Here is a 24,858-nt window from a genome sequence, read left to right on the forward strand (position 1 = left end):
ACACTTGGAACATATCTCTGAGCTTCTTGCAAATTTTTTTTTAAACTGTTATTTGTAAAATGTCTTCTAGGCACTAGGAGTACAGTGAAGAGGTATCCTCCGGTCCTCATAGGAGTAAGGAAGACTAACAGGAAATGCCAAGTGAGGGAAATGTGTTGTTCTGAGAAAAGCTAACCAAGGCTCACCATGAGTGGGGCAGAGAAAGTGTTTCTGAAAGATGTAGCATTTGAGCTACTTCTCAGAGGATGAAGAGAGAGTAAGTCTGTGCAGAGAAGGAGAAAACATGTTTCTGAACATGCCATGAAGGCCTGGGGGGAAGAGCGAGCATGTTTTGTGGGAGGAAATTAAATCTTTGAGCAGGGTAGCTGCAGGGAATGTAATGCAGACAAGGGTGAGAGATGCAGTGGAGAACCTTCTGCGAACCGCAGTGAACAGGGTAAATAAAGAGACTGGATTTTCATGACGGGCAACAGAATTGTTGATTCGTTTTAACCAAGGAATGGCATGATTGGGCTCTCGTTTCTGAAGGGTTATGCCCCCTGCAGCACGGAGAAGGGAGGCAGGGATACGGATTAAGTAGAATGTAGGGATGGATTGCTGCCAAATAGGGCACTAGTGGTTAGACTGCAGGCAGGGGAATTGTTAGAGGCTGGAGGTTAATTTCATGGAGAGGGAGTGAGGAAAGAGTGAGGAAAGGCTCATGCCCGGATTTCTGTCTTGGGAGATGGAGGTGAGTCCCCACTCATTGAGATGGGGACACTGAAGCTTGGGAGATAAGCTGTGAAAGTTAGTAGGTCAATTATTTTTTTTTTGTGCCTAAAGCATTTGCAAAATACTCAAGCAGAAAGGCTCAGAAGGCAGATAAATATATGGGCGTTGATAAGGAAGTTTTCCAAGTGCCACTGCAGGACCCTGAGCCTGCAGGGTGCAGACAGCAAGCAGGTGTGGCCCAGATGAGGTGACCACATCAGGAAACCACCCTGATGGTGAAACAGTGGCTCTGCTTTGTGGACTTGGGGCTCAGCCTCCTATGGCAGCCAGTTCCTCTGTAACCAGCCCAACGAAATGGACAAGCCAAGGAGTATTTAAACCAACAAATTACTGTAGTCTTCCCTGCAAAGTTTTGTGGCTTTGCTCATTTGTAAACTTCACCCTTGCCTTTGGGTGGACTTCATTGGGGCTGCTCACGTTCGCATGCTATGAATAAATCCCCAATGTTTTAAATCAATTTTCTCTGCAGCTCAACTGTTATTGTGCCTCAGTCTCTCTTTTTTTAATTGGTCTAGATCTCAAGAAAAAGGTCTGGGCTAAAAACAATAGATTCAGGAGTCAAGTGGGCTGGTGCATAGAAAATAAAATAGGAAAATGCCATAGGTTGTATGGCCCTTAGAGACTAACAACGCACTTGACCATATGAATGATTCTGAGAAGTCACTCGGGGAAAAGACTCCTATTGAATTTTATTTAACCCAGTATGTCTAAATCATTTGACCCTGAAACTTTTTTGCCCCCAAATGACCCCATTAAATCCCAGAGAACCAGTGTTTTGTAGAACATGCTTTGATAAATGATAGTTTAGGCATTTGCATGAAGAAAGTCTATTGGTACTCACATGCATATACTTAAATTTTATGTAAAACATAAGGCCAACTAGGTTACATGATTTTTCTCAGTCATTTGCCCGTTGAAGTAATCTCACTACTAAATGCCTTGCAAACCAAAGTACGACCACCATCCACCTCTCCAGAGGAGCTGAAGTCATAAGCTCACTATCTAGGAGGAACTAGCCAGCCTCTAGAAGTAGCATGTCTTTAAATGTGAAGGCACTTGTAGAAGCTGAGAGCAGCTTTACATCACCTGGGTAGGGAGTGACGACTACACATTTTCATCTTCACCCATACAATCAAGAGATTGACAGTCCCTAAATCGCACATGAAGAATTCCTGTTCTACCAGGCACTAACATAATTTAAACCTATTTAATGGTGGCTACTGTAACAGTAATTTTGGAAATCAAGAGTCCTTTGCCCTTGGCATATACGTGAAGCGGACTTGGGGCTCAGCCTCCTATGGCAGCCAGTTCCTCTGTAACCAGCCCAACCAAATGGACAAGCCAAGGAGTATTTAAACCAACAAATTACTGTAGTCTTCCTTGCAAAGTTTTGTGGCTTTGCTCGTTGGTCACCAGCTGGAGCCAATATCTCCAATGCCACCTGCCTTCTGCATTTCAAGTCTGCCAGCAGCTCTGCAGCTGGCCGTGGCATCCCAACCAAAGTCCATGTTTTGCCAGATTGGTTGAAGCTGTTATTTAATGAATCACTGTAGATTTTCTACTAAACGTCATGCTTTTAATGATCATATTTGACCTCCCTTTCCAAAAAGCTGAGTAATAGCAGAGGATTCTGAAGAGCTCAAGTGTTTATGGTAGAAAGAACAATAAACTGACAGACTCATCACCAGGATTGTTTTCTCTCCCAAAACCCTCATTAACAAGCTGTGTAATCTTGGATAATCACTCTACTTCTCCAGGTTTCAGATTTCTCAATTATGAAATGAGTACGAGTACGATAGTTGCCAACCTTTCTGCGTCACAATGTTACCATGGCAAGCCAGTAAGATAACGGTCACAAAAACACTTTGGAAAGCATGCACTTATACAGAAATGTAAGTGACAGTGATGGACGTATCTATAACGATTACAAGTGAGGCTCAATAATTACTTATTCATAGTACTCTTGGTTCTAATTTGGTGGTGAGTCACCACCACTTGGACAATGAGTCATATGTGAAGAAAGCTTGAGTCAAAATTTCCCATGGAAGGTATCTGGCGGAATATCAGATTCGCCACCTTATTGCGTAGAATACGGTCACCATCTCATTTATAACACTGTCACTAGGTAGTTACTTAATGTTATGCTCCAACCCACAGCTGAATTGTTTCCCACAACTTCCTCTTTGTAAATTAAATCAGTTTTTTAAAAAAATAATTTATCTGAATAAACACTTCATCTCTTGGAATTTATTTCATCCTTGGAAGTTCCTCATCACTTGCATTGAAAGCAGAGTCGTCACCCAAGTTAAATTATGGTTTCTACCTAAGTTTTTAAAGAAATCAGTTAAAAAGTCCTCACAGGGGGCGCCTGGATGGCTCTGTGGGTTCAAGTCTCTGCCTTCGGCTCAGATCATGATCCCAGGGTCCTGGGATCGAGCCTTGTGTCAGGCTCTCTGCTCTGAGGGGAGCCTGCTTCCTCCCCTCTCTTTCTCTGCCTGCCTCTCTGCCTACTTGTGATCTCCGTCTGTCGAATAAATAAATAAAATCTTAAAAAAAAAAAAAAAAAGTCCTCACACTATTAGTTAGCTCTTTGAGGATATAAGAAATAGTAATGTTAGTTCCCCTAGATTCCAGCCTCCCTTCAGCAATCTCATGCTTGTCCTTCTGTTCAGTCTCCACAGCTCTCTTCAGGACCTGTGTCTAGGGTGGGAAAAGACACATTCATCTACGAACTGCAGCAGGGACCCACAGTCCCTACCATTTCCCACACTACTGCCAAACCCTAGTGGTACCCAACAGATGGAAGGAAAACAAAGAATTCCATCTCAGAACCTCTCCCAGCTAATTGAGGATAAGAGTAAATATATGTCAGAGCCTGCTTGAAATTAAACTTTTACATATAGAAAATGTTAGTACATCATTTGTGTGGTATATGAACCATATTGAGGAGTCTACTTTAAAAAAAGTGTATGCTAAAGAATTCAGAGACTGGGGCGCCTGGGTGGCTCAGTGGGTTAAGCCGCTGCCTTCGGCTCAGGTCATGATCTCAGGGTCCTGGGATCGAGCCCCACATCGGGCTCTCTGCTCAGCAGGGAGCCTGCTTCCCTCTCTCTCTCTCTGCCTGCCTCTCTGCCTGCCTCTCTGCCTACTTGTGATCTCTGTCAAATAAATAAATAAAATCTTTAAAAAAAAAAAAAATCTTTAAAAAAAAAAAAAAAAAAAAAAAGAATTCAGAGACTGCATTTGGAAGTAGAAATTTGGGACTATGACTAGATTCAGTCAAACCTTCCATTTTACTAATGTTATCTAAAATTCTTCATTTATAAATTTATCAGTAACCACTGAATGTAGGGAGGTTTAAATAATAAACAAACAAATGAATAATAGGCATGGTCCCTGCCTGCACAATATTTATAATCAAGTGGGAGATAAAATCAAAAAGAAAGCAAGATAATATGTAATTACATCTTGGGATAAGTTCAGAGAAGAGTGTACTGAAGAGGTTCCTCTTGACTGGATGACCAGAGAAGGCTAATCTGAGGACATGATACTTAAGCTAGAACTGAAGACAACGTCTAGGCTGAGAAAGGAGTGACAGCAAAAGCCTAAAGGCATGAAAGGGACAGCATATTTGAGCAACTATGGAAAGACTTGAGTCAGATTCTAGCGAGGGGAGGAGGAGTAGTGTTAGATCAGTTTCATCAAATATTGATAGGCCTGGTAAAATGTTACATTTCAATCTAAATGCAAAGGAAAGCTTTTGAAGGATTTTTAGCAGGGGAGTTAATGGATCAGATTAACTATTTAAAGGGAAGAGGAAAAAACAGAAAGATTAGTTGAGGGGCTACTACAACAGGCCAGGCAAGAAATGTTGGTTGTTGGACTGTAGAGGAGAAAAGTGGATATTAGAGATGTATTTAGAAGGTAGAATGGAAAGGATTTGGCAGTAGACTGAAAATTGGCGCAGTGGAAGACACGAAGGATGGCCCCTAATTGTCTGGCTTCAGCAGGTAGATAGGTGGGGACAAAATACCAGACTCGGTTCAAGATCAAAGATGACTCACCAGGTGCCCAAGCATCACTCTCTGCCTTGGGCTGTAAGAGTGGATGAACTACTTTGATTCTACCAGGTGGTACAAATGATGGGTCGAGGTTGATTCTAACCATATCTTTCCCGGTGTGTTTGTTAGCTATCCAAACTGTCTTCTTTTTCCAAGTTGAATAGAAGATCCGATCACCAAAAAGGGACATTGCAAACAAATTGTGCCTAAAAACAAAACAAACAAACAAACAAAACAGAAAAATATAAAGAATGGCAGAACATTTTTTCCCAGGCTTATTAACGTTTCACTTCATTTCAATTTATTGACTGAATTTTAATTACCTACCTTTTCGATTATATCCCACTTAGGTTTAGAAGCAGATATTAAGTTTAAAATTTTATTTATTCATAATCTGAATTAATGGGGTATAATTTCTAGCTTCAGATTCATTGTCCCATTCTTTTGCTAATCAGCATTTAAGTGTGATTAAAGTAGAAATAGAGAAGAAAATAGAAATACTCCAAGAGTGGATTCTGGTTGTATCCATTTCACACTTCACTAGTTTCTGCCTCTTACCACAAGCTGGTGAGTCAGTTACAGGCAAGATAACATATCAAATGAAACATAATTGCTTTACAAATATAGGACATAGTAATTCCAAAAAGAGAACAACTATAACCTATAACCAACATGTGCGAACTTATTAGATGCCAAAACTCTGTTAAATGTTTTTATTTGCATTTCTTTACTTAATCTTCACAATAACCCTAAAAAATAGTTACTGCTATTATCCCCACATTAAAGGAAACTGAGGAGGGGCACCTGGATGACTCAGATGGATAAGCGTCTGCCTTCAACTCAGGTCAGGACCTTAGAGCCCCACATCAGGTACCCGGCTCAGTAAGAAGTCTGCTTCTCCCTTTCCCACTTCCCCCCGGCCCCAATTTGTGTTTTCTCTCTCAAATAAATAAATAAAATCTTTAAACACACACACACGCACACACACACACAGCAAAAAAGGAAACTGAGGAAAAGTCATGTAATCTTCCCAAAGTCACTTGTCCAATAAATGATAAATCTAGGACTTGTACTCATCCAGCCTTTTGGACTTCCAAATCTGTGCTAAGCCATTCTACCAGTTCAGCTGGACAAACTTTAAGTGGCAATTGCTTTAATTTACACTAAAACCCAAACTTACCGTGTAAGGTGTTTGCTAAAATGGACTGAACCTCCATCATAATTACAGGAACAAATATAAGAATTGCTTCCTTCTCTGTTGTACTGAATCCAAAAAAGCCGTTTATCAAGCACATCCACTGACACAGCTGTTACTCTTCCTGACGTCTCTAACAGAATCTTCTGTTCCAGGCCATTCAGGTCTGCTCTGTGAAGGCTGCCAGCCACTTCTGAAGACCAAAATATAACCCTGAGAGCAAACACATTATATAGGCATGTAATTGAAGGTAAAGTCACTTAAATGGCCAACTCTCAGTGTGACAGCAGTCCCTAGATAGCCACTCAGGATGAGTTGGACTATTTTGAAGGAAATTCCAATTCAATCAATATTTATTGCCCTGCTATGGAAATTCCATGTAATTTCAAGTTAAAAAAGGAATTAGGCTTCTCTAGTAGGAAATCATGGTAGTCAAGAGCCCCACTTGTAGAGGGAAGCCTGCCTTGGTTCAAATCCAGGCAACCTTCTCAGGGAGGAGGTCCTTCTGAGCTCAAAATGTTGATTCTATGAATTATCATCCAATTTTTATATATATTGCAATGTCTGAAAACAGCAGTTACCTTTCTACTGGATCAATTGCTACATTTGCAGGATAGCTTAAGGCGCTTAAGAGAACTCGGGAATTGTTTCCTTTCATATCTGTTATTGTAATCATTCCTTCCTGTTGATTTGACCAAATAAGTTCTTCATTTATCCAATTTATTGCCATTCCTGAAACATTTTTCTCTATATTGCATACTCTCTGTAAAATCAAATTTCAAAATATTACTATTTTCTCATTCACATCAACATTGTTTTTATCTTTATGTATAAAAGTCTATTCTTTTAAATACTTGTCATTTTTTTTGTGCATTCATAAAACTATTTAAATCATGAAATAGTCACAGATACGGTGCCATTGTTTTGATGGAGCAATGTTAACCCTCCCTCATGAATATTTCTGGGCTTTAAAGTGAAAAATTATCCTAGGCTTATTGAAATTAAGCAATCAACCATAATGCATTAACAAATTCAACTATAATAAGAGAGATTTCCATGCTATCTTAAAGACAGTTTATCCATTTACTAATGGAATTTTCCACATTCTCAGCTGAACTCAATTCTAAGCTTTGCCAAAATCTGGCAAGATGCCCTTGACCTTTGTGCACAGACTTCTAAAATAAATCAATTTCTCATTAGAGCCCCACTTTCCTGGCCCCTTCTCTTCCATCAGGCCCCACTTTTTCTACAAGTCTTCAGTGCCCTCATATTGTGACCCTATAGCCCAAAGACCAGAGCCTCTCCTTATGCCCCTTGGGTACCGTTTCCTGCTCTGTAGTGATAAAATGACCAAACAAAAACCTCTTTTACGTCCTAATTCCAGCATGTGCAGGTAAACCGGTCAGTCTTCTTGGGGGGTGGAGGGTGGGAGGTAGGGAGAAACTAATCTGTGTGGTTGCAGATTTCCTTGGTTTGTTAATATTCCCACCACAGCTGATTTCTAGCCACTGACACGACATCACTGAACTCAGATTTTGCAGATTAGTCTCACAAGCTTCCCCTATTCCTATACCTCATGCAAAGTAATCGAGCCAAGCCATTGAACCAGCTGCCAGCATATTAATATATTAGCTCACCCAGGTAAATTGTATTTTTTTTAATATTTTATTTATTTATTTGTTAGAGAGAGAGAGAGAGAGAACAGGCAGACAGAATGGCAGGCAGAGGCAGAGGAAGAAGCAGGCTCCCCAGTGAGCAGGGAGCTGGATATGGGGCTTGATCATGACCTGAGCCAAAAGCAGGCGCTTAACCAACTGAGCCACCCAGGCATCCCCCAGGTGAATTTTAACAGGTGTTTTTTGTAACACTGTTTTAACCCAAAGGAGAGGGATATAATGGTGGATTTTCGGCACCAGGTCAATCCTTTCCTAATATTTTGACACAAATTCACAAGTATTTAACTTTTTTCCATAGTCTGTGGCAGGAAACTCTCCAGATTTTGAGATTCAAGATTTTCAAAACTATTTTACAGATGGCTGGAGAATAATGAGTAACCATTCTTGTTAAAGGTGACATTAGTAAGTCCCAGAATGTGATAAAAGAAATTAGCACTTAGTGAAGCTTTTAAGAATAACTGAAGGGAGAAAGAGTTGAAGAAAAACAAATGAAACAGTGGGCACTTTGTGCTGGGAATAAACGCTTTAAGTTTCTCCAGTCACGTGTCTCTGTAATCCATCTCTCAGGAATCTAGAGAACATTCCTCCTGGGACTCATTTAAGGGTTCCACCAGTCACAGAGAAAGATCAAAGATCTTTTGTACGTACTTGAAGCAAAATACTTTATATCTGACACCTGCTTTATTATTTTTTTCCCCCAGAGTGCAAACACCTTAAGAATCAAAAAAGGTGGAGCGCCTGGGGGATGGGGGGCTCAGATGGTTGGGCATCTGCCTTTGGCTCAGGTCATGACCCCGGAGTCCTGGGATTGAGCCCCAAGTCAGGCTCCCCGCTCAGAGGGGAGTCTGCTTCTCCCTCTCCCTTTGCCTCTCCCCTTCACTCGTGCTCTCTCTCAAACGGATAATGAATACATAAAATCTTGAAAAAAAAAAAAAAGAATTAAAAATATTTTCTTCCTAAATATCAGGTGCTTTTTAAAAACCCATGACATTCAACAAATCAGGTTCCGAAACTCAGCACAACTGACATTTGAGGCCAGATAATACTTTGGTGTGGGGGCCATCCTCTATATTTTAGGATGGCTAGTATCCCTGGGCTCTGCCCATTCGATGCTAATAGCACATTCTCTCTCCTTGCCAGCACAGGTGTGATAACCAACAGTCTTTCCAGACTTTCCCAAATGTTCCTGGAGGAGCAAAATTGTCCTCAGCTGAGAACCACTGGAGCTGAAAGTAATCATGTAAGTAATCTCTTTTAACCATGAAGTGGTGACCTGACTTATAAATTTATATAGTTTCAAAATTCCATTGACATCCTGACTCCTTTTGGGGTCTTCTGAGTATCAGTGCCACATTGATGAGTTTGTTCAGTAACATGCCACAGATACAAATTAAACAAATACCTACAAATGTCAGAAATATTTCAATATTTTTTCAAATATTTTCATTCATCTGTTCATTACAAATTAATGATACCATGTTTGTCAACCTATACAAAAATCCCTTAAATGCTTTAGGGTTGTACTTTACCTCTTGCCTTGTCCCATTCAGAAAAACTCTTTGCAGAAGTTTTCTTTCTAGATCTACCCAATAAATTCTTCCCTTATTGTAGTGAAAATCCATGATCACTGATACACCAGCATCTGCCACCAATTGCTCATAATTAGTTCCTTCCAGGTCAATCCTAAAGATACTGTTTCCATGGGAGAAAATTAAGAAGGGTGCAGGACCTGGGTGGGAAGAGAGAAACCAAACTGTATGTTTTCAATATTTCATCTGATTTAGACTAAATATTTCCCCATGGCAACCAATACAAGTAGGTTTAATTTTTAATTCCTGGTTTTGTATTTTCAGTAAAGAAGATTATATGAAGAACATGTTCCTGTGGATGTTCTCCATTAATTTCACAAATTATCTTCTTCACAAATGGATTGTAAGAAATGAACATTGTCAAGGAAATGTTCAGGAAAAAAGAACTATTTGAAGAGAAAACCACATTCTACTCTCACCTGTAAAATGCCATTTTATATGAAAAAAGAAGCCACCTCCTAAACTCTGTTTTGGATAAGCTCTGGATGAATATAAATTTTAATTATGCAAAATGGAAATAATATTACAGATATTATCATTTTGGAAATGGGACCCACCTCCTCTTCTTACCTTATGAACAGAACTTCAGGGTAATGACAGAGAAGATAGGGGAAACAAAGGGCTTTTTTTTTTTACGATTTTATTTATTTATTTGAGAGAGTGAGATCATGAGCAGGAAGGAAGGGTAGAGGGAGCAGGGAGCTGAGCAGGGAGCTCAATGCAGGACTCGATCCCAGGACCCAGAGATCATGACCCAAGCTGAAGGCAGACATCCAACAGACTAGGCCACCCAGGTGCCCGAAAACAAGAGGTCTTAAGCGGAAGCAAGGAACACACCCTGTGAATGCTCTGAAGTGTGTTGTCCCTGTTAGCATTGCCATATAAAACACAGGCTGCCCAGTCAAGTTTGAGTTGCATATATATTGCACGGGACATACTTACGCCAAAAAATTATTTCACTATTTACCTGAAATTCAAATTTAACTAGTTGCCCTATATTTTTATTTCTCAATTGGGGTGGTGGATCTCCCTGGATTTTTGATTCCTGCAGGATGGAGCCCTGAACCCTAACCCTATCGTCTCCTGTTCCAGGCGATGGCCACCTTCCCACTTGGACTCCCGAGTCGTCAACACCTGCTGGGGAATGCGATACTTCTCTTTGGAAACCGCGGCACCAGTGATTAGCTGACTCTGCACAGAGCTTGCCTTAGATGCTTAAGGAGAAGAGCTTTGTCTCCTGCAGCCCGGTTAAATGCCTTGGTCTCTTCTGCCTGAGCTCCTCCCACTGTGCCTTTAAAAAACTGTGGAAACTCTGGGATGAGTGGGCCACTGGAGATGAATGCTATCATAGTCTAGCTTCCCCACTAGGTTTACATTATTCTGTTTTCACATTAGCTTTTAATACCTTAATGTGACATAGTAAATGTGTTTATTGTTCTAAGGATTAAATGAAATGATGGATTAACCTCCTCTTACTCAGGGATTATGTTCAACAGTCAGAAGACATTAACTCCACTTTAGAGGATATCAGAATAGATACAAGAGGAAGGAAGAAGTGCAAGATCCTGAGAGTTTGAAACCGATGCCAGCATGAGTGTCCAAGTGAATTAGCTCCATCACTCTTCTTGTATCTTTCCTGTGATAGAAGATCCTTGCGCAGATATGGAGGAGAGCCCATTTTCTTTTTTCTTTTTTTTTAAGATTTTATTTGTTAATACTTGACAGAGAGAGACCACAAGTAAGCAAAGAGGCAGGCAGAGAGAGGGGGAAGCAGGCTCCCTGCTGAGCAGAGAGCCGGACACGGGGCTCGATCCCAGGACCCTGAATCATGACCTGAGCTGAAGGCAGAGGCTTAACCCACTGAGCCACCCAGGCACCCCAAGGAAAGCCCATTTTCTATTCCCACTCCAGCTGTATGTACCAGAGGTACCATAGAAGAAATGGGAAGGGCACTGAACTGAGAGCTGAGAGGCCTTGTTTCTAGTATTGGCACCACAGCTTCCCTACACATCTCACAAGACCTCCCTGCCCACATCAGAGAATTACTGGGGAAGAAATAAAATTATTTATTTATTTATTTATTTTTAAAGATTTTATTTATTTATTTGACAGACAGAGATCACAAGTAGGCAGTGAGGCAGGCAGAGAGAGAGGAGGAAGCAGGCTCCCTGCTGAGCAGAAAGCCTGATGCAGGGCTCAACCCCAGGACCCTAGGATCATGATCTGAGCCAAAGGCAGAGGATTTAACCCACTGAGCCACCGAGGCACCCCTAAAATTTTGTGGGTTTTTTTAAGAATTTATTTATTTTAAGAGAGAGAGAGAGAGCATGAACGAAGGGGAGGAACTAAGCAAGGAGCCCAATGTGAGGCTTGATCCCAGGATCCTGGGATCATGACCTGAACCAAAGGCAGATGCCTAACTGACTGAGCCACCCAGGGGTCCCAGAAATAAAATTTTAGATGGGAAAGTATTTTATTAATTGTGGAGCGCCACATAAGTATAATTTGCCATTGTTGATTCCTAAAACCGAGGTCTCACTACATAGTCTTGTGCCACTGTTCAGGTTTGAACCCTGGGATGAAAATGTTGGTTATAACTCATTTCTCCCAAAACAATGTGTCCTAGAGGAGAGGAAGGCATACAATAGACACCCTAAACTGAGAGCAACTGATCTGTCAGCCTGTAGATTTAGCACTAGAAATCATTTCTTTGAAATGTGTGTCATAATTCTCTATAAACTGAATAAATGTGCCCGTATTATTAATTTTATAGTGCACTGATAACATTGATAAGACCAATAAAACTTTTTATTCATTAAAAATATTTTTTAAATTGGTGGGGGAGCACCTGGGTGGCTTGGTCATTAAGCGTCTGTCTTCAACTCAGATCATGATCCAGGGTCCTGGGATCGAGCCCCATATCAGGCTCCCTGCTCAGTGGGGAGCCTGCTTCTCCCTCTCCCACTCCCCTTGCTTATATTGTCTCTCTCTCTGTGTCAAATAAATAAATAAATAAAATCTTTAAAAAATAAATAAAAGTATTACAAAATGGGGACACCTGGCTGACTTCATCAGAAGATCATGTGACTCTTCATCTCGGAGTCATGAGTTTGAGCCCCAAATTGGGTATAGAAGTTAAATACAACTTTTAAAAAAATAAATAAAAGTATTACTAAATGGGAGGTTTCCAACTTTTAAAAAACAAAAAAGGGAGAGAAAGAAAAGGCACTCTAAACATTTTAGACAGACTGTAACATAATGCTTTGTACATAATCAATACTCAAAATTTTTTAATAAATAAAGAAATGATTGTGTTTTGCTTATTTGTCTGGCTTCAACCATAAGAACAAAGCTGAAGACACCAGCAGATACTACAGATTCATAAAATCAGAGTCAATCCTACAGTTATTATACTAATAGCAGTAATAATAATAATAATGATAGCAACAAATTTTCACATCCTGATCTCATTTATGCTTAAGAGAACACCATGGACTAGACAGGCCAGATATTACAATGAATAAATCAAAGAGAAAAGAAAAATCTGGGACGCCTGGGTGGCTCAGTGGGTCAAGCCTCTGCCTTCGGCTCAGGTCATGATTCAGGGTCCTGGGATCGAGCCCCGTGTCCGGCTCTCTGCTCAGCAGGGAGCCTGCTTCCCCCTCTCTCTCTGCCTGCCTCTCTGCCTACTTGTGATCTCTCTCTGTCAAATAAATAGACAAAATCTTTAAAAAAAAATGAAAAGAAAAATCTGAAGAATACCTAGATCCCTAAAACACCAACCATAACATTAACTTTAGTAACTTTTCAAAAAATAGAAAATATTTATTAATATTTATTATTATTAATTAATATTTATTAAATTACTTATTTATTATTTATTTTATTATTTATTATTTATTAAATTTATTAAATTAAGTATGAATTAACTAATGAATATTCTCTTCAGATTTTTCCAATTCACTGGTGAATCATGGCATCCAGGGTTTATCATAGTCTCTTAGAACTGAAAGGACCCTATATATTACGTAATTCAGTGTTCCCCAAAATTGTTGAAAGGAATCACACAGGGTGCTGTGAGTGTGTGTGGGTCTTTTTGCAGATCCCCTCCCTTGAGATTCCAATTCAGTAGGGCTTGGCTGAGGGCTAGCAATCTGTGTTTGTTTTTTTTTTTAAAGATTTTATTTATTTATTTGACAGAGAGAAATCACAAGTAGATGGAGAGGCAGGCAGAGAGAGAGAGAGGGAAGCAGGCTCCCTGCTGAGCAGAGAGCCCGACGCGGGACTCGATCCCAGGACCCTGAGATCATGACCTGAGCCGAAGGCAGCGGCTTAACCCACTGAGCCACCCAGGCGCCCCGCAATCTGTGTTTTTAATAGACACTCCAGATGATTCTTACACTTGGTAAATTGGAAATCATAGATCTAGTTCAGATGAGGAAATTCAGTGATGTTTCCCAAGGACCCACCACTGGTTGGTGGTTGAGTTGGAATTAGCAGCCGAATATTGCCCTTTCTTCTGCCTTGGTCTGAGTTAATCTTCATTTTACTTATGTAACTGATTTTATTTTATTTTTATTTCTTAAAAGATTTTATTTATTTATTTATTTATTTATTTGAGAGAGAGAGTGAGCGAGAGAGCACAAGCAGAGGGACAGGGGAGGGGGTGGAGGAACAGAGGGAGAAAGAGAAGCAGACTCCCCACTGAGTAGGGAGCCCCATGCGGGACCCAATCCCAGGACCCAGGATCATGATCAGAGCCAAAGGCAGATGCTTAACTGACTGAGCCACCCAGGCACCCCATGTAACTTCTCTCAAAACACTGTTCATTTCTTTTCCTACACTGTTGGCATCATTTTGTCAGCCCAGGGCCTGGTAAGTATCTGTAGACTTGAAATGTAATACAGTTTTTTTAAAGAATGAAAGACTTTGAGAATCAGGGTTGGTGGAATAGTCATTCTATACTACCACTGGAAATGATAAATCAGTTAAGGTTTTTCAGACCTGTCAGTGACTCTGTACACATCAGTGTGTGGTACAATCCATGGATTTGAATGTCAGCAGGGTATGCATGTTTGAACAGCTAAACTTGCCCCTGTCAAAATCTGTGCCATTTATTTTGGGTGCCATTCAGCAAAAGGGAAGTGCATAGAAAAGCAAACATCATTTCTAAGGAATACAAACCCAAAGACAGCAAACAGATCACAGCAAACCAATCAGAACCTCTGACTACCCAACCTTGGGGATTCATAAAGGATCTGCGGAAATTAGGAAGGAGGACAGAATGTTTGGAGCACACTGATGACTTTTATTAGTGACTCCAAGAACTGGTTCAGAGGTCAGTTAGGACAAGCAGGTTTTGATTGAAGTGGGCAGCAGAAACAGAGTATTTCTTTTTTTTTTTTTTTTAAGATTTTATTTATTTACTTGAGAGAGAGACAGTGAGAGAGAGCATGAACGAGGAGAAGGTCAGAGAGAGAAGCAGACTCCCCGTGGAGCTGGGAGTCCGATGTGGGACTCAATCCCGGGACTCCAGGATCATGACCTGAGCCGAAGGCAGTCGTCCAACCAACTGAGCCACCCAGGTGTCCCAAGAAACAGAGTATTTCAAAGAGGCACCTCATCAGAGGCTCTGAACTGGTGGAAGTGGCCTCACAGAGGTCAATAAAAGAAGATAGCAAAGGTCCCATCCTGGGGGCAAAGACGCACAGGACCTAGATAACACAGAAACATCCTGCAACCTGATTAACAGCAAATCCTTGTCGTCTCTCAAGACAGCATGGTGCCCTGCTCTCCCCACCACTGGTATCCAGCTCTAAATCTGGAGATAGACTGAAAGTTCACAGGACAGACAGTGAAAAGGGAGCTCTGGACCTTCAGGATTCAACACCACCTTGGAAAAAGAATGTAGATTTAAACTGACACACCTGGGGCACCTGGGTGGCTCAGTCAGTTAAGTGTCTGCCTTTAGCTGAGGTCATAATCCCAGGGTCCTGGGATCAAGTGCCATCGGGCTCCCTGCTGAGCAGGGAGCTTCTCCTGCTTCTCCTGCTCCCTCTGCTCTTGTCCCAACTTGTGCTCTCTCTGTCAAATAAATAAAATCTTAAAAAATAAATAAATAAACTGATAGACCTGATGGAAGAAAGCTTCATGCTTCCTCTTACTGCTCCCCCCATAAACTCCTGATAAAAGTCATTTATTACTGCCTCTCAAGGGGCTGACTTGAGTAGTAACTTGGGTTTTAAGAAGGCAGGACGTTTTATTTCACTCTAAAAGTCCATCTCTATCTCCTGGCTTTTTGGTTTTGTTGTTGTTGTTGTTGTTTTTAATTACCGTACTTGAAAGGGCACATATTTAATTTGAGAGCAATCATAGCTTTCTTCTCAGCGTATTCATTACTGTCAACATTCAAGGCAGGTAAGAGAGACACCAAGTGACCCAGAAATAATACATCCGGAAAGGGGAGCCAGAGAGGTGAATTTAAATCTTAATTCTGTAAGACAAGCTCTGGGGCTCAATTTTGCTTCCTGGAATACCTGAGTGAAGTTTGCCACGTAGTCCCAGAGCGGTGGTGGACATGTGTCATCTAAAGCAGAAAGTAGCCTCTACCTAACCCTCAGCCTGATTCGTGTCATCAAGCTTAAGAGGTCCACTTCCAGGTTCTCAGGATACTGAGACTAGAAGGTTCTAAAAAATTGTTTTGTTTCTTTTCAATAGGACTTCTCAGTTTTTAATGTGCCATGACACTTTCTGACACTCCAAGAAGGCAGGTGGTGAATATCACCAGAATAATAATAGCTGACATCTTGGGTGTTATCACTAGGGTAGCTCATTGGATGCATTATTTCATTTAATCGGGTAACACAGGGAGGTAGGGGCTTGGCATTTTCACCGTATAGAAGAAGAAACTGAAGTTTAGAGCAGTTAATTTGCCATAGTTATGTAGCCAATAAATAACAGATTTATATTATTTATAAATAATAAAGTTATATCTTTCTGGTCACAGAGTCTAGCTTTTAAACATCATGCTGTACTGTTTATTTACAATTGAATTTAACAGGAACTCTTACCGGGCACTGTCTGATAGTTCAACTGTGTTAAGAAACCCATTTTAGGAAACACTGCTCTAGGCATGTTCACCCTAAGGCCAGAGTCTCTGCATTCATGTTCCAGGAACTGATTAGAAAGTGGATCCCTTTAACAAAGGAGCCAAGAGCCTACAGTGAGAAAGGACAGTCTCTTTAATAAATAGTGTTGGGAAAACTCATACAGCCACATGCAAAAGAGTGAAACTATGCTACTGTTTATACCCTACACAAAAGTTAATTCCAAATAGATTAAAGACTTGGATGCAAGACCTGAAACCATAAAATTCCTAGAAGAAAACATAAGAGCTAAGCTTCTTAATGTTGGTCTAAGTGCCATCTTTGTGGATCAGACTCCAAAGGCAAGAGTAACAAAGGCAAAAATAAACAAATGGGACTACATCAAATAAAAAAGCTCTGCACACCACAGGAAAGCACCATCAACTGAGAAGGTGACCTACTGAATGGGAGAAGATATTTGCAAAGCAGGTATCTGATAAGATGTAAATATGCAAAATGTACAGAGAACTACAACTCAACAACAAAAAACCAACCCTATTTAAAAGTAGGGAGAGAATTTGAGTCAACATTTCTCCGAAGGAGACCTAAAGATGGCCTAAAGACACATGAAAATATACTTGACATCACTAATTATGCTAGGGAAATGCAAATGGAAACCATGAGATAACACCTCACACCGGTCAGAATAGCTATTATCCAAAAGACAATGTGTAACAAGTGTAACAAATGTTGGTGAGGATGTGAAGAAAAAGGAAACTTCGCACACTGTTGGGACTGTAAATTGGCACAGTCGCTAAAAAAACCAGTAGGCAGATTCCTCAAAAAATTAAGAGTAGAACTACCATAGGAGCCAGCTATTCCATTTCTGGATATTTATCAAAACAACACAAAAATGTTAGTTCAAAAGATATATGCACCCTTATGTTTACTATAGCATTATTTACAATCACCACTGTAAGAAAACAAATGGAGTGGGGCACCTGGGTGGCTCAGTGGGTTGAGCCTCTGCCTTCGGCTCAGGTCATGGTCTCAGGGTCCTGGGGTCGAGCCCCGCATCGGGCTCTCTGCTCGGCGGGGAGCCTGCTTCCCCCTCTCTCTCTCTGCCTGCCTCCCTGCCTACTTGTGATCTCTCTCTCTCTCTGTGTCAAATAAATAAAATCTTAAAAAAAAAACAAAAACAAATGGAGTGTCCATCAATACATGAATGAATAAAGATATGGTACATAGATGTACAGAACGGAATATTACACAAAAAGTAACATCTCGCTATTTGTGACAGCATAGATGGACCTAGAGGGTATTGTGGTAAGCAAAAAGACAGACAGAGAAATTTTACTCCTATCTGGAATGAGGAAGGAAGAACAGGAAAGGAAAGGAAAGGAAAGGAAAGGAAAGGAAGAAGGAAAGGGAAGAGAAGAGAAGGAAAAAGAAAGGAAAGAAAAGAAAAAACAAAAGGAAAGAAAAGAAAAGGAGGAAAGAAAAAGGAAGGCGGGCAGGAGGGAGGCATAAAATAAAACAAACATAAATGCAGAGAACAGACTAGTGGTTACTAGAGGGGAAGGGAGTGAACCATTTGGGATGGATGGTAACTAGACTTGTGGTGGTGATGACTTCATTATATGCAGATGTCATATTATAAAGCTATACACCTGAAACTTACATCATCATCATAATAATAATGAGTTTTTAAAGTGGGTCCCTTTAAATGGATTCCTACAATTACATCATCTGGATAACTACATCTCTAATTTTATAATATATTGCACCCCATATATATATATTTCCTATATCTAATGTATTCCTTCCCCATTTTTAAAGCCAGTGGTGCAGACTCTTCAAGTCTCTCTCCACTTAAACTGTCTTCTTCCCCCTGCATGTTCCTGCCTCCCTCTTATAAGGACACTGATGATTACCTTTAGGATCCACCTAAATAGTCCAGGATATCCACCCCATCGCAGGATCACATTTGCAGAGTCCCTTTTGCCATATAAGGTAACATTTACAAGTTCCAGAAATTAAAACATAAACATGGGCCGCATTCAGTCTATAGCAATAACGTTGAGCATCTTTACATGGACTTAATTAGCATCCTTATATTCTCTTTGGTGAAGAAACTGCTTAAATCCTTTGCCTAGTTTTAGCTATGTTATTTGTTTTCTTATTGTCTCATTTGATTTTTTAAAAATACACTTTGGATACAAGTGCTTTGTCAGATACATGAATTGCAAATGTTTTCTTCCAGCAGGCAGCATGCCTCTTCATCCTCTTGACACTGCCTTTGGCAGAGCCAAAGTTTTCATTTTGGTGAGGTACAATTTATCAACTTTTTCCCTCTCTTCGCTTTTGGTGTCATTTCTAAGAACTGTTAACCCCAAAACAAAGATTTCTCCTTTTTTTTCCCCTAAAAATTTTATAGTTTTACATCTTAAATTTAGATCTACGATCCATTTTGAGTTCATTTTTGCAAAGGTAGGTGGTTCAGGTTGAGGTTCATTATTTTGCTCATAGGTACCGACTGGATCCTACATCATTTGTTGAAAAGACTATCATTTCTCCACTGAATTGCTTTTGCACTTTTGTCAAAGATCAAATGACCATATTACCTCAAGTCCATTTCTGGGCATTCTAGTCCATTCCATTAATTTCTCTTGATTAATACCACAGCTCAGTGTAACTTTTTAAAAATTCATAAAAATGCAGTTTTATAGAACAGTGAATCCTGTTATAAGGTTCCTGTGCTGTAGGTAATCCCTCGTCTCAAATAAGCATGTTTGAATCTCTTTCATCCTGTCTGCATAAAGTATGCTCAAATTCATTTAAAGACTGCTGCTACCAGACTAAACTGCTTTCACCAACATTAAAGCATTAGAAAAGTTTTTCCAGATGTTCACACATACCCACAAACACACACATGATAAGACTCAGAAATGCCTATTTTGATCTGTCTTCTGTGTTTTTCTACTATATTTCCTACTCTCTGCTGAACATTTCCAGCTGGTGATATCCCACAGTCCCAAAAGTCCCTGTGCATGTGAAAAATTGAGATTATGCAATACATTCTGATTAGCTTATGTTTACTAAAAAAGACTGAATATAACATAAGAATTAAAAAATTTGGCTTAAAGTTCAATGTTTTGATACTTTGATAGCTGTCAGAGACAAACATATTTCACAATTATATTTATGTCAAATGGAAGAACTGTCTTCACTGGCTGTATACACAAAATCATAAAACACATCATTCACAGATTTTATTGAATTAGGCTAGCAAATCTCTATCTTCCTAGATTTCAACCAGTAAATGAAAACTAACCAGAAGGTGTCATATTTTCTTTTTACCAATTAGAAAGAACAAAAATTATTTAGAAGTTTTTTTTTAAGTTCCAAAAACTCTGCTCACAAGGTTGTTGTTGTTTTATAAGAGTGCAGACATAAGAATTTTTAATAGGTGGCATACTGACATTAGGTTGTTCAACAACCTAATCACATAACAATAGAGATTTTTCTAAACACCTGTCTTAAAGTGCTCTCTTCATACACAAGTTTCTTACAATCAGCAGTTACTTCCTCATGGTTAGAACATCACCTTCAGGGGCGCCTGGGTGGCTCAGTGGGTTGAGCCACTGCCTTCAGCTCGGGTCATGATCTCAGGGTCCTGGGATCGAGTCCCGCATCGGGCTCTCTGCTCAGCAGGGGCCTGCTTCCCTTCCTCTCTCTCTGCCTGCCTCTCTGCCTACTTGTGATTTCTCTCTGTCAAATAAATAAATAAAATTCTAAAAAAAAAAAAAAAAAAAAAAAAAAAGAACATCACCTTCAGTTTGAAGGGGGAAAATGTCTGATTTTATTTTTTTGAGTAGCATACTAGTACCATCTATTTGTCATCACAGAAAAGGTAAGACAACAACAACAAGAACACACTGAAACACTTATTCTTTTTTAAAAAGAAAACTATGGGGTCCTAAGTGGCTCAGTTGGTTAAGCGTCTGCCTTGGCCTCAGATCATGATCACAGGGTCCTGGGATCAAGCCCCACATCCGGCTCCCTGCTTGGCGGGAACCCTGTTTCTTCCTCTCCCACTCCTTCTCTTGCTGCCTGTCAAATAAATAAACAAAATCTTAAAAAAAAAAAAAAAAAAAAAGGAAGGAAAAGGAAAAGAAAACTATGTAACACTAGCTCTCTTGTGTGCTTTGCTTGAGGATGCTCTATGGCAAGCCTATGGAAAGAATAGGTTCATGGTTACTGCCCCCCCCACCACATCCAATACAAAGTATCACAAAGAATCCAGTTCAGTCTTGTTTTGGAGAAGTCAAGTCATCAGTGATACCCCACTGCACTTTATGCAGTTCTAGTTTCAATTTCTTGACAACACTGCTGCCCTGGGAGACTGCCAAGGACTGTGGTATAGGGCCCGCTGTGATCTTACCTAAGAATCTCTTTTGCTGATATGCCAGTAAATTCAATGGTTCCATTGGCACTGGGTACACTTCTACTACTTTTTTCATAACACATTTGTCAATAGATAAAGAAGTCATTGACTATGGGGAAAATTTCTTCTCTGATGCATTTTTCCTTTATTGGTTAATGAAAAAGTATTCGTTCTTTGTGCATTTCATTGTTGAAACAAAGACGAATGCAAGAGTGGCTAAGATCACTAGCACTGAGACAGAAAGCCGCTGTTGATTGTTTCCCAGCACCACTAATTATTAGCTGTCTGACATTTAGCTCATTACTTAACCTCTCTGCGTATTGGTTTCATCATCTTTAAATGGAGATGATAATAGTACTTACCTCATAGAATTATTATGAAAACTAAACAAATTATTTCATGCCACGTGCTTAGAATTTTTCCTCACATACAATGAGTAGTCATATAAGTGTTGACTATTACTTTCTGGAAAATGCCATAAGCCAAGCTATATTTAGAAACACCTTTATTTTTACTCAACTCCATAATTTTTATAATATTTTCTCTTCAAAATTTCGGTAATGCTTTCTGTGAAGTTTTCAACAGTGTTTGCTGACAAAAGAACACATTTTAATCTGTTGTTATGCGGTTTTCCATGTATTATTTTAGCTGTGCTCTACCACAGCAGGAAGCAGGAGAAATATGTATTTCACTAATAGTAAGAGGCTTTTCTATTTTTGCTGTAATGTCAGAAATATTGAGAGCCTTCTAAATTTTTGTCATTAAGCTTAGTAAATATATCTTATATATCCAATATAATTAAATTAAATTATAATTAAATTTTTGTCATTAAGCTTAGTAAATATATCCTATATATCCAAACTTTGAGCACATCTGTAAAAAGCAGAAAAAGTCATTTTGCATTCCTGGATGCTCATATTAAAATATCTTGTCTGTCCTGAAGGCTTCATGTTACCGTTAGCTAACATTTCAAGGCAAAATTTATACTTGTGTGGTTCATCGCTAATATTAATAAACATAAATCCAGTTTTCGGACTATCTTCTTATTAAATTTTTTCCTTATTTTTTTTGTCAAGTCTAAAGAGACTTACATTGTTTTTGTCTCTTATGCAACCAAGAAAGAGCTTATTCTAGGAAAAAGAAAAGTGTCCTTCTGTCCTTCCCTCATTATTCTCTTGAGCTTGAATTAGTAGCATTGTCTGCAATCTTTAGTTCCTTTGCAGGAAGGTTTTTAAGCCACTTGTCGGATTTTGTCAAAGTTAGTTTTGGTAAATCCAACTAATATGGTCTATAAGTCATCAGGTAAACACTCCACATCCAGCTATCTGAGCTGGGAACCCCTCTGTCCCCTCAGGAGACCCTGGGCATTTAAATCAATGATATTAACACTGTCAGTCTAAACACATAATTGATGTTGAATAGACATTTGTTGAATTGATTTGAATTAACTTATTGGTATAATTTATTTAAAAGGAAACCTTAGTCCTACTTTCAAGGTGCTTTAAATATAAACAACTAGACATATTAAGAGACTTAACCTAAACCAACCCAATATTATTAATACTTTTAGGTAAGGAGAACTAATCATTACACTGGTGGGCTTTCAACCATCAATCATGGGAGGTGGCACATACATGGTAAATTTTATGAGTCCAGGGTCCTGAGTTCAAAGTATTACAGAATCCTAGTGAATTACTTCACCCCTCTGGATCTCAGCTTTTCAGCAGTAACAGGAGGCCGCTGGATACATGATCTTCTAGGTCTTTCTAATCTAACATTAACAATTCAATTCCTAATCTGCTGGTCTTACAGAATTCAATAGTTTCCTTGTCTGGAACATTTTGTGAAGAAGCCAAAGCTTGTGGTAAATTCATAAATAGATGCTATTCACCTTAACTCCTATTTTCTGTGAAATGTCTTCTTCTTTCTGCTTCTCTCAACTTCAAACACCAAGTTAATAATGTGTCACTATAAGCTCTACAAAAGGAAATAAACACTTAACCTGAAAAAAACAATGCCCACCCTTGCCGTGACGTATGCTTGGACCTCTGGAGGAATTCTAGAAAATTCATCAACTGATTACATCTGGAAAAATATTATTGGAGGTACAAAATGTGGTGTGGATCTCATCTATAACTAACACAATTATCTTCTTTAACTGCCTTTAAAAGAATGTTTCCCAAACTGCAAAGTGAAACAAATAGATATTTGCCCATGGATACTACATTCTGAGCATCCCTAAACAAATAGATAGAAACAAAAGAAAATTAAGCATTGGTCTCTAGATGTTTTCTGAGTCCAATTTCATTGTTCTTATTAACTCCACCCTGGCCAGTACTTAGTCCTAGGCCCCAGCTGCATGCATAGCTATAGAAATAGAGGGGGAAAAATGCTTCATATAATTTCTTCAGAATGTTGAAGGCAAATATGACAAATAGAATAATTACTTAGGAAAAAATAATGAATTGGGGATTTTGTGCCATACTTTATCATCAAGGATAATGACAAATCACAGAGAAGAGTGGGTAAGATGATGGTGAGGCCTTGTTCATCCCAAGACACTAACTTCAGATTTCTTTAAGCATCATTACAAATTTGAAGAAATGGCATTAGAAAAATTTCACAAAGTGAAGATGTTCCTAATGTCGCAGCTTATGGTCTTTGGTAGAAAGTAACAGCTAGTATCTAGTGGAAACTCACTAAATCAGGCAAGATTGTAAGCACCTTACATGAATTAATTGAGTCTTCATAAAATCCTATGAGGTAAGCAGGGGCAGCTCATATCAGCTACATAACGGAACCTTATCCATTTAAAAAGCTGAGACCTAACACAACCTGCCAGGCACAGCACATCGACAGAGGGTAGGGGAGGCTTTCATGCAAAATAAGACAACAAGCAAAGTGACACCAGAATCACCTGTCTGCAACTGCCCCTCATTTTTGGTGACAAGTTCAATTCACTTGGGTAATGCAACAACCACAACTCACTCTGCTTCAAATGTGTCCTTTGTTTCAAAAATGACATTTCATCCTCTCTGTCGGAAGTGATAAAATCTGGTCATTTCATGTGCATCGACCTGGTTTATGTTAAAGAGGGATATTCACACACAGTGTGCTTCTTTTTGGCTTTCTTTTCCAGAAGACAATATATCAATATTGAAAGACAGTATGGGCACTTGAGTGGCTCAGTCAGTTAAGCATGTGCCTTCAGCTCCAGTCATGATCCCAAGGTCCTGGGATTGAGCCCCACATCAGGCTCCCTGCTCAGTGGGGAGCCTGCTTCTCACTCTCCCTCTGCCCCTCCCCTGCTTGTGCATGTGCTTTCTCTCTCTCTCATTCTCTCTCTTTCTCAAATAAATAAATAAAATCTGAAAGAAAGAAAGAACGAAAGAAAAAGAGAAAGAAAGAAAAAGGAAGGAAGGAAGGAAGGGAGAAAGAGGGTGCCTGGGTGGCTCAGTTGTTTAAGCGTCTGCCTTTGGCTCAGATCATGATCCCAGGGTCCTGGGATAGAGCCCCATATTGGGCTCTCTGCTCAGCTGGGAGCCTGCTTCTCCCCTCCCTCTGCCTACAGCTCCCCCTGCTTGTGCTCCCTCTCTCTGTCAAATAAATAGATAAAACCTTTAAAAAACAAAAAAAGTTAAATTTAAAAAAGAAAGACAGTCACCTATATCATCCTTTCTTGGGCATTATTGGGTGCTTTTTAAATAACTTTTTTTTTTAGATTTTTTAAAAATTTATTTATTTGACTGACAGAGATCACAAGTAGGCAGAGAGGCAGGCAGTCTAGAGAGAGAGGGAAGCAGGCTCCCCGCTGAGCAGAGAGCCCGATGCGGGGCTGATCCCAGGACCCTGCGACCATGACCTGAGCTGAAGGCAGAGGCTTTAACCCACTGAGTCACCCACCCAGGTTCCCTATTGGGTGCTTTTAAATGTATTGAAATTTTAGATGAAAATTTTTCTTCATATACCTTTTTTTTCTTCTTAGATGAAATTGCTGCCATGATTCATTAGGATAACCAGGGCATATCAAAGTT

At 39.7% G+C, this 24,858-nt stretch overlaps 1 protein-coding gene across 1 annotated transcript in view; it reads right to left on the reverse strand.

Moving 5' to 3' along the window:
* Window positions 1-24,858, reverse strand: part of EGF (epidermal growth factor) — a 100,471-nt gene that overhangs the window by 68,726 nt on the left and 6,887 nt on the right. The window contains exons 2-5 of the mRNA XM_059170984.1: window positions 9,233-9,432; window positions 6,609-6,790; window positions 6,013-6,240; window positions 4,836-5,038 (exon numbers count right to left, since the gene is read on the reverse strand). Coding sequence (XP_059026967.1) covers window positions 4,836-5,038; window positions 6,013-6,240; window positions 6,609-6,790; window positions 9,233-9,432 — 813 coding nt within the window. The remainder of the gene's footprint in view (window positions 1-4,835; window positions 5,039-6,012; window positions 6,241-6,608; window positions 6,791-9,232; window positions 9,433-24,858) is intronic.

This window comes from Mustela lutreola, chromosome 1, assembly GCF_030435805.1.
Source record: "Mustela lutreola isolate mMusLut2 chromosome 1, mMusLut2.pri, whole genome shotgun sequence".
Lineage (NCBI taxonomy): Eukaryota > Metazoa > Chordata > Mammalia > Carnivora > Mustelidae > Mustela > Mustela lutreola.